We start from the raw sequence: 15242 nt of genomic DNA, 5'->3' as shown, positions 1-15242 counted from the left end.
ACCCTCTTCTCATCCCAAAATATAGTAGCGGCCTCAATCAATGCTCTGTTTGGTCGGATGTCTAACAGAGACAGCAAATTACCCAGGACCCTTCTTATGTGATTCTTGTCGCAAGGTGCGAGATTTTTCCACCAATCCAGCAGCAAAGGTGGGATGTTTTGGACCATGCCGAACCTGGGGACTTCATGCTTCATTTTCTGCAAACAAATAGAGTTAGCCTTTCCCCTCCAGATTCGACTATTTACACATTAATGATCATCATATTGGCATATTTTCTCCAAGTAATACACATAACGTGATAACGTCCATTGGGATTGTGGAAATCCCGTCGGACTTTGGACGAGGCTTGCCTTAGCGGATTATCACGCGGGCAGCGTTTTAACCCATACTAGGTTTGACATGATGCATGCACAGTTGATATTAGAGTGGGGTTTCTAGAAGAGTCTAGACTGGTACCCTCAAGCGGACAACTTGAGAGGGAAAGGCAGGGAACCGTCGACTGCATCGCTGATCGACTAGTTTTACCGCAAATGAGCCTTTCCAAATTTAAAGGGTGATTACGGAAGAGCGCAGACACTCATCAAGCACCGCTATGGTATTAATTAGGCACGAGTGGAATATGATGTGGAGCATGCTTTATGCGAAAATAAATAACACATTATCAAGTATTTGCATAATAAATAGAAAGCGATAAATACAATATTAAGGTAAAACATAAAGAATATAAAAGAAAAACAAAGGAAAAAAGTTAGTTTGCGGGATATATGAGAAGGTAATAAAGCAAGAAAGGGAGTAGGGACGGGAGAGGCATGATATAGCAATCTTTAGACGAATGAAGAGCAGTTATAGCAAATAAGGGTGAATAAGGAAGGGATATGCATGTTATAACCAATTTAAGCAAGGAAGCGTGGAGAAGGAAGGAATTTGCATATACCACGAATTCAAATGAAGGGAGAATTAGGAAGGGATGTGCGTGCAGCAATGAATTAGACAATTAAGAGGAAAAATAGGAGCGGGATGTGCATGTGGCAGCAAATAAAAGAAACACATTTTTCAGAGAAGACTAATTCATATAAGCCAAATTTGCTATGGTAAGAGCCTAAATATATCCCCAGCAGAGTCGCCATGTTGTCGTGCCCCTTTATCTCGCGAAATCGGGTTTCGACATGTGATAACTCTTTTAAGGAGGTATTAAAAGAAGAGAGTCGCCACCTAACGGTTTAAGGTGCGTTAGGATACCTATTTGCATATGACTCGAGTTTGACTAGTTTGCATAACCAAAGATCGGGTAAGGGCTCGAAATTACCTCGAAGAGAAGGTGTTAGGCACTCTTCGAGGTCCACAACTGTGGGTCCCGGCCGAACTTGAACTATATGAATTAGTCAGATAAACAAAGACAGAGAGAAACAAGAAGTTTGGGAAGTTTGATTATCAAAAGTCCACACTTAGCACATTGAGGCAAGGAACATTTGTAAGAAAGCAAGGGGGATTATGGCTTCTGGGATTATGAAATTAGTAAGCAAGGCATTATGCCAAATAAGACAAACAACATAACATTAACTTAACAGGTTTAAGCCTAAGGGTCAAATTATGCTAAACACCAGGGGTTGAACAGTGCAACTCACACCAATAAGGCAAACAGAATCAAATGTTATAGGGAACACAAGTTAAGAAACTATTCTAAAAGGTTCCAACTAGTTGCTAGGGAGTACAGAGTTGGGTAGGGTAAGGACATACTAAGTGATAAAATGATCATAAGAGCAAATCATAGCTAGAATGAAGGTTTTAACATGGATTGGGGCATATCACAGCTACAAGTCAATCGCTATAGAAATCCAGGACAAGGCAGAAAACAAATTGATGTCATATAACCAATATAAACACTCAAAGTACCAATACATTAAGCTAAACGAACTTCAAACAGTCTAAATTGCTCAAGTTAAACACAAATACATTTTAGAACTGACAATTTAGGCATGAGCAAATGCTAGAGAGGTTCATATTATAAGCAGAGTTACACATAGAGATAGTCTAGTAACACATTAGGTTATGTAATTTTAGAGGCATAAACATGCTAATCAGGAACATAAGAGACTGAACATTGCAAAGGCTAAAGAACTCACCCGTTACTGATTGACAAGTAGACAAACAAGAAAAAGAACAGAGTCACTTTGAATGTCAACAAAGCAGTATAACCCAGGATCTTAGATGCGTCAAGTTCCCAAGGGCTTCGAGGAACCCAGGGCAATGCTCACACCCAAGAAAGGTCGAAAAAATAAGAATTTCGGTGGCCTTGGCTTTCAGCCGGCCAAGAGCCAAAGTAGAAGAAGAGAATAAGCGAACAACAAAGTGAAGATCTTTAGCTTTTTAATGGATTTTTTTTTTGATTAAAAGTCTGTCCAAAAGGGAATGGGGGAGGGGTTTATATAGAAGTCAAAATCGAGCAAACATATAAGGAAACAGAATAATTTAAGCAACAAACAAGGAAAAAACATGCAAATCGATTTGAAATCAACTTAAGAGAGAAAATCTGTAAACCCTAGTTTTTTATGGAAAGTGTAAATCAACAGAATCCTAACAAAATCGAACTCACATAGTATAATATTGAACGTATATAGACGAAATAGTGCTCCGAATCAAAGATTTGAACCACTTTGGTTCGATTCCGGAAGGTATTGCTTGCCATGTTTAGGCAAGCACCTAGGTAGCACCACAAACGGGCAACCAGTACCAAAAGGATTCAAATACGGCAAGAGAATACCATTATCAGCGGGATTGGGAGAGGGATTTAGGAGGAGGCGGCTAGGGTTCTTCAGAAGAGAGAATAAGAGAGTTGAGCGTTTAAGGGCGGCGGATTAAGGGGAAATGGGTAGGGTTTTGGGTTAGGTTAATTTAAAAAATGGGAGTGAACGATGACCGTTGATCTCTCGACCGTTGATCTTGAGAGATCAACGGCTGGGATCAAAAAATTGAAAAGACGGGTCGTTTAGAAGCGGGTCGCGATCGGGTTTTAGTAGGGGGTTATTTGGTTTGGGCTTAGGGTAATATGGCTCGATATTTTAGTGTTTGGGCCATTCATTTAGTCCGAAATTGGTTTAAAAATTGGGCTGTTGTTTAAATACCCAAAATTTATCAAAATAAAATATAATAATGCTTAATAAAAAATATTATTTATGCACTAAAATGATTAACAATAATAAATCAACATTATAAAAAATATAAAAATGCTATTTTGGAACAAATAATGTAATTATACATGAATGTAGGCTATTATTGCAAAAATGTGTAATTAGTATAAAAATGCAAAAATGCAATTATAGAAAACGAAGTAAAATATTATAAAACATACATGTTGGTATAAATAATAAGTTTGGATGATTAAGTCATCACAAAATAATTTAAGGATAATTACTAGATATTCATATGATAAAAATGTATTAGAAATCAATTTAGAGCTTTAAAAATTATAGAAAATGCTTGTATAGGTTTGTAAACTAAATGATGATGTAAATATGCTATTTTGAAAGTATATATGCATTTTAAGAATATGAGGGAAAAATTGGGTATCAACACTCTCTTCGCACGACCAAGACTGGATATCTACATTAGGTAAACCAAGAACATGTACGAGTTTGACTCTCACAGTGTTGTGAAGAGCGTGAAGCGAGGAAAAGCGACAACCCCCTTTTCGCTTAAAGCGAGAAGCGAAGCGCTCGCTTTTTTGAAGTGAAGGGTAATTTTTAAAAAAATATTAAAATAAATATTGCATAGACAACACATACAACTGTAAGCAAAAATAAGAGGAAGGGCAGTATACCGTTCCAGTAAAAAATGGGCAGCATTTCAAACGAAAAAACAGCGCAAGAAAATGAAGAAGAAGAAGAAGAGGAGAATAATGAGAAAGAAGAACTGAAGGGAAAAAAAAAATTCGCCAGCATTTTGCTGCTATTTGGACGCTGAAACAGTGAAAGAAAAAGAAAAAGAAGGAGGAGGAGGAGGAGAAAAAGAAATCACATACCTGGACCAAACTTGATGATCTTGAAGTTGAAAAGTGTAGAAAACTTGAACCTTAGTCGCCTCTTTCTTTCTCTGTTGCTGCTGGTCGATATGTTTTAAAAAAAGAACATCTTTTTTAATTAAATAGGTTGGCAGCCCTTTAAAACAGAGAAGCGCTCGCTTCTTACGCATCGCTTCGCATCGTCGCTTCTCGCTTTTTAGTGGGAAGCGAACGCTTTTGAATACCTGCTACGCTTCAGATAGCAGAAGCGCTCGATGGGTCGCTTCGCTTCGCTTCTCGCTTTAAGCGAGGAAGCGCCGCTTTCACAACACTGGACTCTCGTACCATGTAAAGAAAATGGACATTGAGACTAACTCAACCTCAGCTCGCTCATGAGGTGATGATTGTCTAAATCCATATAAGAAGGCAACAACTCATTTCCTCGATCAATGTAAGACACTTAACAGAATAAGATTGGTTAAGCTTTAATATTTCTATATCCCATCCTTCCTTTCTTTCTTTCTTTTGTTGGTCAGTAGTATTACAGGTCTGATTCTCTACTTTCACCAAGTCAATCTTTTATTGTTGAAAATCAAATACAGACCGGAGGCCTATGTTGCGCGAACTCTCCAAAATGATGCCGCATCCGTGTCGGATCCTCCAAAAGTACACTATTTTTAGAGGATCCGACACGCACCTGGCAACATTTTTGGAGAGTCCGAGCAACATAGCAAGAGGCACATGGAATTCTGAGAGTTCCACTAGATGAACTTGGAGAGCTCAACACAGTGGCATTGTAGTTAATGTGTACACTCAACCGTAGTTTACATATTATTGCTTATTTTTCTTCAGGAAATTGGAGTTACAAAGTCGCAAATATCGACTCAAATTCAACCCAGTTTCCCTGTCTTAGGAACTTTTCTGGGTTGGTGAGAGATAAAAACCAACAACAATTCTTAAACAGACAGCCATTTGATTTTAACATCTAGTACAGTACAAGAACAATATAAAACCATAAAAATAACTGAGGAACCAAGAAAAGGATTCTTACTTCACATCAAAAACTATCAGGAAAACCCAATACTGGAAATACATTAATATAGACATAAATGTAAATCGAGGATAATTGCTAGGTCATTACTGATCTTTTACATTTATGTTCACAATGGTTTTTCGTGCTAAGTATCAATGCTCCATATTCTTCATTTATTTCCTGAATCTCGTAAGGCGGGGTTCAAAAGCTACAGAAATTAGGCATTTATCGTACAATTCTTCAGATGAGCTACAAACATCTTCACCTACAGCCTACACTCGTGTTTCCCCCACCATCTCTTTCCGTAACTTCTCAAACTAACTATTCATCGCTGGACCAACAAACACTACTGCCGAGTTTGATTTGTGGACGATGTCCGACAATCATACCTTTGATGTTTGAGATCCGGGGGGCAAGAAAGGCTCCCACCAACCCGATTCATACTTCGGGTATGGTGCTGTCCATTTTTCTGGCTTTTCAAACTCAAGATTAACAGGACTACATGCCAAAGCTTCTTCTAAAGTGTCAGCGTCAAAGCTCTCTTGTAAAACTCTATCTAACCTCAATTTCATGAATCTGCAAGTTCCGAATAAACAAATCAGGAGAAATATAGAAAAGTAGCAAATTTTGTCCTCCTACCTATGCTGCGGACTATCCAAAATGATGTCGCGCCCGTATCGGATCCTCCAAAAATACAATACTTCTGAAGGATCCGATACGCATTTGGCGACATTTTCGGAGAGTCCAAGCAATATGGCCTTCTACTATACAAAATATCTTAATTTTACTATCTGTTATACTTTGGGGTTATTCATACCCTTGACGTCTGCAAATAATCTCGTATGCCCTTGATTTTAATAACGCTCCAGCATGGATTGGGTGGATTCTACGTGTCAAGATGTTTCCGTTAGGATCAAGGGCAAATATGAGACAAATTGCTAACTACAAGGATATGAACAACCTCAAAGTATAATGGAGCATAAAATTAAGATACGATATACTCCCTCCGTCCCAATTTATGTGGACCAAGTATAAATTGGGATGGGGGGTATAGTAGAGAATTATTTTTTGACCCCTTCCTGTGATTATAACTTGCTTTTTAAAGACAGATTTTCTGCAATCTTTTGACAATCCAGACGGACTGGAAAATGGAGTAATTATTGTCTCAAAATATTTAAAGATGAGTGCCCCTTACGTGATCCACGGGCCATTTGTTGAAACAAGAGCTACAGCGGGTCTCTTCAGTCTCTTGGTAATATTAGGGAATTTATCCAAGAACTTGGGCTCAATTACAAGCCAGAAATCCTGTTCTTTGTTGCGCTCTCCGAAAAGGCGAAGACGTTCAAACAATTGCTCCTGGAAATGCTCCTCTTCGTCCAGCATAAATTTGGCATTTGCAACAAGAAAATAGTATTTCTTCCTTTCTGTCTCTTGCTGTATATGCAACAGAAACCAGCATTAATGTTCCGGACACCAAAACTAAAGCAAATGGCCTAAGGAAACTCAACCGATCATCGTATAACTGAAATGTGCAAAGGCAAATGTAGACATGACATGGAGGACGTTTCTACTACTAGAAGTCTTAGCCAAATAGGGAGTTATCTAAATTTTTGTCTTTTCCTTCACAGGAATAACCCGTGCTAGATTACCAGCACAAATACTCATCAGCAACTGTGAGCAGAGCTAGAAAAGAACAAACACCACTCATCTTTTTATCGATGGTTATTGAAACTTAAGACTATTTCCGAAACTGCTATCGCTACAGTGTCTTAAGGGCACCCAGTGGTGGAACCACGTTGACCCAAGGGTGGTCCATTGAACCGGCTTGGCTAGAAATTTACATTGTGCAAAGGTGAAATCTTATTCTAATTGTACATATATTGATTGTTGAATCCCATTAACATGTGTAAAATTTCTATTGCAATGGCAAACGGAGTTCAAAAAACGTCTTAGGTCAATGCGCACCATTATCCATATTGTCTAAAGCGGAGCTAATGAATAGGATAAAAACAATCAATGCAAGCAAGCAATTGACAACTTTACACTCAAGTGGCCAAAAAAGGACAATGTAGAATTTCCTCATCACTACTCCTTCAGGAAAAAGGGTTCAGACTTAGAATAAATACATATATTTTTTTCAAAAGAATTCGATTATATAGCTTGAGGACCTCAAATATACACTAGCCACGAACATGAAGTAATTTCTTTTTATAACAACAGGGTCCGCGCCAGCTTAAGTAGTTGCTAATTCACATCAGCATAGTTACATGGTAACACTGTTTGGATATATACTATTAACCATGGATTTTAGTTTGGATATAGTATTTATTATGGAACAACTGTTTATTCAATTTTAATAAAGTTTTAAATACATCATATATTTGTTTGTGTCATTTACTTATATAGTAGATGATTTAGTGTATAGAGTTTAGCTTATACACGGAAGATTAAATCATCGGTTCTTATAAGCATAAAGATCATGTTCACAATTTAAGGATGGAATTGGACAAACCATCAGGAATGATTGTAGCACAAGATTAAATATAATTTATCTTGATTATGGGAATGGTTTAATTTCGACTTCTTGTGCTAGTACATTTTGTATGTATTGAACGGACCAAGTAGAGATAAGTATTTTATACTGACTTAATAAAATAAACTCTCTAGCCATTAAATGTACTTATGCTCTTAATCTTGATATAATTATTATTAGTTGTGTATATTATTATTGTTTTGATTTATTAAAAGGCGAGATTCTTTCGTGGATCAATATGCCTGGTAAATTGGACAATAATGATATACATAGGCAAAGTAATAGTTAGTTGATGGAATCCATGTCTCGGTCTAGAGATTGATGATGCACCTCTATGAAAGCTTATAAGTTTTCATGTGTAAACCCTGCAGGTGGATTTTGTATCCGTCACATGAAATAAGTTAAGCGAAAGTCTAAAGGAAATAATCAATGAATTAAATTGTCAGTAATTTAATTTATTTGATTAGTATCTGAATCTTAACATGGGGAGTTAAATAAGATTTAATGGAAGAATTTCGAAATTGAACTGAGGAGTGCAGTTACGAATTTATAGTGGAATAATTCGTAATTTTGTTATGGTACTATTAATTCGAATATTTCGAATTAAGTCCATAATAGGAAGCCTCGTTAATTAAATACTGCGGTCCCTGCTGTGCCCGAATAATTAGGAATTAAATGGAATCCTATTTCTTGGTGGAAATGGAAGACCCAACAGGTTTAGGAAAAGGGGTTTAAACCCTAAAACCTGTGGCTATATAAAGGGGTCTTATTCCATAAGGAGGCAAGGTTTTTACTACATGCTTTTCCAAGGAGAAATTCGCCCACACGAATTTCGCTAATTCCAGGCATTATTCGGGTCACACAGCAGAAGATTGTGGAACTGGAGGATTATCTCGTGAACGGTTTCGTTCTTGCTTGGAGGCTTCTCGCGATCGCGGTCACGCTTCAAGAGATAAGTATCGATTTTATGTTCGATTAAAATCTGTGATTATGTGTTGTCTATATTACATGCAAGTGATCCTGGCTATTTGCTTCCGCTGTTCATACCTGTTTTCCAACAAACACTACCCCTAAAGTTTAGACAGATGGAAAAATTCACCTAGCCTTTTTTGTCTCTATTGGCCCACAGTTTTCACTCCTTTCATTCACCCCTAGGCCGCGAAGTAGATCATTGACGTGTAAACTCATGTAAACAAAAACTTTACAAGATATACTTTCATAGAAATAGTGACATGAAAAACGAAGCCATTTTTGTAACAATACAGAACATGTGAACCAATTTCCTAATTCCCCACAGTTCCAAAGCCAAAATCTTACAAGTATAAAAAGGGAATAAGCAAAACCTTTGCAGCAGGATCAGAGGAATTAACACCAAGGTTATAGAAAAAAAATTATTGACTTCTACATTCATGTAAATGAAGACTGTACATTCCATACTTTTCATAGAAATATTGGACATGAATAGCATTCAAAAGAAACCATTTTTGTAACAACAGAGAGCATGTCAACCAATTTCCTATTTTCCCCACAATTCCAAAGTTAAAGCTTACATTACGGTCAATGAAGTGGGTTGAGAACAATAAAGTCTCGGGTTCAAATCACAACGAAGGCAAAAATACTAGGTGATTTTTTTTCAAGAAGTCCAAACCTTGGTGGACAAATTTACTTGGTACCTATGCTAGTGGGAGTTAGCTGGTACAGGGCCAAAACTATGTATGGCCAAAGATGGCCAACTGAACACCCTCCGCCAAAAAATTATACTATCTATAGGATAAAATATTACTTATTATTGATTAAAAAATAAACTTTGAACACCCTTGCATAGTCCACTGGCAAAATTTTCTGGCTTTGCCATTGAGTAGGTAACCTTAGGAATTAGCCGAGGTGTGGGCAAGCTGGTCCGGATACCACGGATATTAAAAAAAGAAGTTAAACTTAAATTCTTGAAAATATATAAAAAAGGAATAAGCAAAACCTTTTCAGCAGGATCAGAGGAATCAACAGCAGCAACAGCACTCTTCATATTTCTGCTTCCATTGAAACCCTTGAGAACAGTATTGGGTGATGCCAAGAATTGCAGAGATTGAGTACCATGTAAAAGCAGAGAAGGTTTATAAGAATAATGGGTCGGCAAATTCACAACCGAACTGCATAATGAACCAAGATTTAGAGCTGTTGAAGCTGACATTGTTAACCAAGAATCAATGTGTTAAGGTTTTGCTCTCTCTGTAATGGAAAGTGCCAGGTGGGAAAATAAACCAATCTTATCTAACCCCCCTTATCCTACTTTTTTTATTTTTTCAAATTAAATCCCTCCAGTTTACATATTTTATAACATTTAGCCCTTAGCTTACAATTGGTTACCACTTTGTATTTTATTTTTACTTCATTCAAATGATACTTTATATACCGTTGAAGACATAGTTAAGTAAATAAAAAATTGCTCTCTCTAACAGTTTAAACTTTTAGATGAGATGGTCACACACTTCAACATGGTATTGAAGCAGGTATAGGTCCTGGATTCGAGTCTCGCTGCCACCCAATATTAAAAAGAATTTTCACGTGCTTGACTCATCAAAAAAGATCAAGCCCGCACGTGAGGGGACGTGTTGAAGATATAATTAAGTAAATTAAAGTGTGCTCTCTCTAACAGATTAAGCTTTTAGATGATATGATCACAGATTTCAACATATACATAGAGATAATTGAACTTTTGTTCAATCAGTTATTGGTAAATTTTGATTTGATCTTCGTAATTACGTATTAACCCTCAAGTAACGAAAACATGTATTGTTTGGTGCCTCTATATGAGAAATATATAGTTATATACTAATATTTTGGACTATTTTAGAACTATGTTACAATTAAATACAGAGTAATAAAAAAAATTTAACACAACATATTGGTTGCGAAGATTAAATGATCAAAAGCACACATATTAATTTCTTGACAGGAAAATGTGTTTAATTATCAATTACAATAATCAAAACCAGAATTTATCGATATTTAAGGGACTAAAAGTGTAACTTTTTGTTATATATAATCATTTTTAGTCCAGAGTATTCTATTATACTTCACCCGATTTTTCGGTAAATACTTACCCGCATCGGGCGTTTACGCCTAACCAAACAAATAACATTAAGAATCAAGAATCAAGGTGAAAATGCATACCACTTAACTATGGTTAAGTATTTTTTTTCCCGCAATAACTGTTAAAATTACCATTGCCAAAAATAAAACAGTAAACTAAGAACCAAGTTGGGTGCTTAGGCCTCCAACAAAAAACTAATTACATAATCTCTGAATTAAAAAAAAATACACCCGTGAGCTTTCTTGGATGACTCCTCCTTGAGTTGTCTCAAATGTCTAATTTCCATCCATTTTAAGCTCTGCATCATCCAAGGAAGGAGAGGCTTTCAGCAACGGTAAAGTTGTCTCCGTGTGAGCTATATATCTTTGAGCCGTGAAATCAGCCACGAGGATAGGTTGCCTACAAGGGGGTGCGGACCTTCTCGGACCCTGCGTAAACGTCTCCTGATAGACAAACCAATCCAGTCTGCTAGGCCATTTTTCACTTCTGCTATCCAGCTACATTCATAGAATAGATGTTGCTGTGTTTCGACAAGCAAGTCATCACATAGGCACAATAAGTCTGCTACTTTGCATCTGGACATGTTATATTTCATTGCAATATAGCTTCTGCTGACTGAGTATTTGCATGTTGGAGTCAGCAGATACTTCCCATCCAAATACCACTCAATTATTCCAGTCTTTATGTCATTAAGTTTCTTCCAATGAACAGTTCAAAAATATAAAAATTTCGCCTTTTTGGGATGGAGTAACAGAATATAGTGCCTATAAAATGAAAAGCAGGAATAATATTGATAGCGCCGGAGAGTTGTGAATTCATAGTAAATTGGATTTCAGTAAGAATTATTTTTAAAAGGAAAAAGAAGAGTACTAGCTAATTGTATAAGCATTTCTTGAGCCATGTTGTTACAAAAGACAGTAAGTGAAAACAACATGAACGTATTCTTAGTTCCCTATCAAAACATTAAAGCCCACTAAATTTTATGAGCTTATGCTATGGTGACAGGAATTTCAGAGGACATTCACGATTTAGTATATGCAGTCTAATTTTCCGGCAAAATTGTTTGACTGACCACCCTTGAGCCTATGTGGTTCCGCGGATTGAGCTGATGATGCAGTAGGCATTTCATACCATTGGTAGTATGAAATGAGATAAAGATTCAATCTGATGGATGTAATGAAGAACCTGAAAGAGAAGGTATACAGCTAACTGCATTACACTCTCAATCACTTAACCATTGAAGAATAAATGCAGCAAGTCATTTATGTAGCCAAAAAAAAATGGAGAAAGGTTAATATGGGAAAAGAGTGAAGTCTTCACACTACATAAGACTAGTCATTCTACTGAGATTGAAGATGGAATAAAGTATGAAAGAGATACAAGAAAAAGTCAAGAAGGCGTAGCCAATAATCAAATTATATGATGATTTATTTTGGCCATCCGGTGACAAGTAATACACTTCTTTAGCCAAAGACTAGAAATTGTTACTAAAAAAATAGGGCTTCGAAACCTCTTCCTGTAGAAAATAAACAAAAGGAAAATACTAACAAAATCCAAAGTTCAGGAGAAGATCAATTTTTTCATCCTCAAAGACACCAAAGAGAACGAGCATCAAAAGCATCAGATATGAAATTAGTATGAGAAAACAACCCCAGCAGTTCACAAGATAAATGATATAACAAGTCTTCTTCACAATTGATACTTAAAAATGAGCCAAGAGGTTTCGGGCTAGAGTTCTGGGAATGGACAAACCCCTGGTAAAGAACAATTTCCCCTTAAATGGGGCATATGCGCGTGCGAATCTGAATTAGTCGAGTCTTTAGGTTGCGAATACCAAATGGTTATTTCTCCTATTAAGAGTGCAATAACATTTGATTTCTACAATAAAGAAGACTGGGAAATAATCAACGTAATAAAATTGATGTACCTCCTCAATAGGCATGCTTGGAAAGCTCGAGAAATGTTCTAATTGCATTTTTTTCCAGATTATGTGATTGCATCAGATGCGATTTCTTTTGAGAGGTAAAAGGAAATTGTATCGCGGTGATAGTGTAGCCGGATAAACCAAGCGAAAGAAATATTCACTTGTTATTTTTCAAGTGAAGCTCTGGTATCATGTCAAGGACAGAAGGATTCTCCCTTATAACATTTACCAATAACGCAGTTGTAGTTGCATCAAATGAGAATTTCCTTCCAGCCATTTCCTTCATAAAAGTTGTCATTTCACTAATTCTGTTGCACCTGAGAAATCCTTGAGCAATAACGTTGTAAGTGATACTGTTTGGCAAACAACCATCGTTCTCCATTTTTCTTAGCATATCTTTAGCTTCATCTAACAACCCTTCAAGACAAAGTCCATTTATCATTGTATTGTATGTTCTCATATTCGGAAGCAATCCAATAAAAGAAAGCTTCTCAAAAATAGCATGAGCTTTGTCAAGTTTTCTATTTTTGCACAATCCATTAATGACAACATTGTAAAATTCAATATCAACATTTTCTCTCTTTCTTTCCAACTCATTAAAGAGTGACATAGCTTCTTCAACAAGTCCATACTTAAAATAACCCTCGAGTAAAGTGCAATGAATGTATAAATTAGGTACAGGCCCCGTAGATAGCATCTCATCAAAGAACTTTTTTGCAGAGCCAATCTGTCCAACTTCAAACAGAACTTGCAAGATGGTATTGTAGGTAACAATATTAGGCTTTGATCCCTTTTGGAAAATTTCATGAAACAATTGCATAGCCTCGTCCAACTTCTTTTTCTTGCAGTATCCCTTTATTAGTGTGGTATAGCTAATAATGTCAGGCTCAATGCACTTATTTATCATGAAATCGAAAATTCTCCTCGCTCTATCCATTTGACCACGCAAACAATATCCATCCATTATCACATTGTAAGTAAATATATTAGGCTCTACACTTTTTTCATTCATATGTCTCATTACTTCCTCGGCGTCTTCAACTTTCCCTTCTTTGCATAGTCCATCAATCATTATGTTGAAGGTGTGCATATCTGGATAAATATTATGATTTACCATCTCAGAGAACAAAATCCTAACCTTTTCCCACTGACCAAACTTACACAAACCATCAATTAATGAATTATATGTGATTATGTTTGGGCGAATGCCTTTCTTATTCATCTCGTTCAAAAGGCTGATAGCAGCATCTAAGTTTCTATCTTTGCAAAGGGAATCTATGACAATGTTGTAGTTACATATGTTCGGCTTAATGTTCCCTTGTTCCATTAACCAGAACAAACTTAAAGTCTTCTCACTATGACCCTTTTTGCTGAGACCATTCATGACGGTTCCATACATGACTTCATTAGGCTCACAAATCTTCTCTCTCACCAACTTTTTGAACAAGTCAACTGCATCTTTGACCTTATTTTCAGCAAAGATTCCCCTAATTAGGGTGGTAAAGGTTACAACATCAAACGGAATGCCTTTCTTCAAGTAAATGGCTAACACCGAAAATCCACAATCAACATGATGCATCAGACAATAACTGTTAATCACGATATTCAAGATGAAATCATTAATAGGGATACCCAATTTCTGCATTTCTCGAAAAAGAGAAACAACAGCAGAGTAATGCTTCATAGTTAGGATGGTCTTAAGTAATTTAGAGAAATCGAAATCAGAAGGAAGAGGTTGCATCCTAACCATTTGATGGAAGAGACTAACAGCATCATCTAAACATTTCACGTTCTCAAAGTTGTTATTTACCCCAAATTTACCCTTTTCAGAAATGGACATATTACTATGATTTGAAGAATAAACTCTAACAGTAGTTGCACGGGAAATAGCAAAGAAAGAGATAAAGGGAATACCATTGCGAGAAATTCTCCTCATCTTCAGCTCAGGTATCTCTCTCAACTGAATTGGTGTGCCCTAATTTTGCAGGTAACATATACCCTTCGTTAAAATTTGGTATCAATTTTGTCTTTGCCGTGTAAGTATCGAACTACTTATATCCTTATTCGCTAACAGAAATCCACATAAGCTGTCACATTTGGAAAATAATCCCACATATTATAAACCCGACCCAACCTCCTTTAACCTGACCCGAACCAAATAGACCCACATTTAAAGTTAAAACGAATTTGACCCCTCATTTTTTTATCGGGTTTACTGGTTCCGGGCTTCCCCGTTGCTAGATTTAACCGGAACAGTTTCGGTCCTAATGGGCCGCCGGGCCGGCCAATTTTATTTAATTTTTTTTTATGTATTTTGTATAACAATCGTAATTTATATTAAGATAAGTAAAAATATAAAACACTAAAAACTAACGTATAAAAAGAATGTTTGAAGAAACTTCAAAGGCTTTCATTTCATATTTTCATTGCATAATAATACTTCAAATTTAACTTATCTAACAAACTAAACATTAAGCTTAAATAAGTCTAATAGTTTTAAAATAACACAAATTGTCTCCAATCAACTTAAAATCTTAATACGAATTTCTGGAGGACGCTCAAGACAACTCTTCATATGCCTCCTTAAACAGCCTGTGGCATCCCACTTTCGACGAACATTTAAGACTTGACCACAGTTCTTGCACTCTACTTTGCGAACTTCTT

The 15242-nt window shown here is 36.4% G+C and overlaps 2 protein-coding genes across 2 annotated transcripts; both read right to left on the bottom strand.

Annotated features, from left to right (window-relative positions):
• On the bottom strand, window positions 5005-9857 carry LOC109214700. The gene is made up of 3 exons (XM_019378651.1): window positions 9539-9857; window positions 6226-6464; window positions 5005-5606 (listed from the first exon to the last, which is right to left on the bottom strand). Exons 1-3 carry the CDS (start codon window positions 9749-9751, stop codon window positions 5414-5416), a joined length of 645 nt encoding a protein of 214 aa, XP_019234196.1. The 5' UTR covers window positions 9752-9857; the 3' UTR covers window positions 5005-5413.
• LOC109214693 (pentatricopeptide repeat-containing protein At1g63330-like) lies at window positions 10743-14608 on the bottom strand. Its single transcript, XM_019378641.1, has 2 exons — window positions 12582-14608; window positions 10743-11839 (listed from the first exon to the last, which is right to left on the bottom strand). Exon 1 carries the CDS (start codon window positions 14512-14514, stop codon window positions 12736-12738), a length of 1779 nt encoding a protein of 592 aa, XP_019234186.1. The 5' UTR covers window positions 14515-14608; the 3' UTR covers window positions 10743-11839; window positions 12582-12735.

Source organism: Nicotiana attenuata, chromosome 2 (assembly GCF_001879085.1).
Source record: "Nicotiana attenuata strain UT chromosome 2, NIATTr2, whole genome shotgun sequence".
Taxonomy (NCBI): domain Eukaryota; kingdom Viridiplantae; phylum Streptophyta; class Magnoliopsida; order Solanales; family Solanaceae; genus Nicotiana; species Nicotiana attenuata.
The sequence above is the reverse complement of the archived record's forward strand: the minus strand, read 5'-3'. Positions and strand labels throughout refer to the sequence as shown.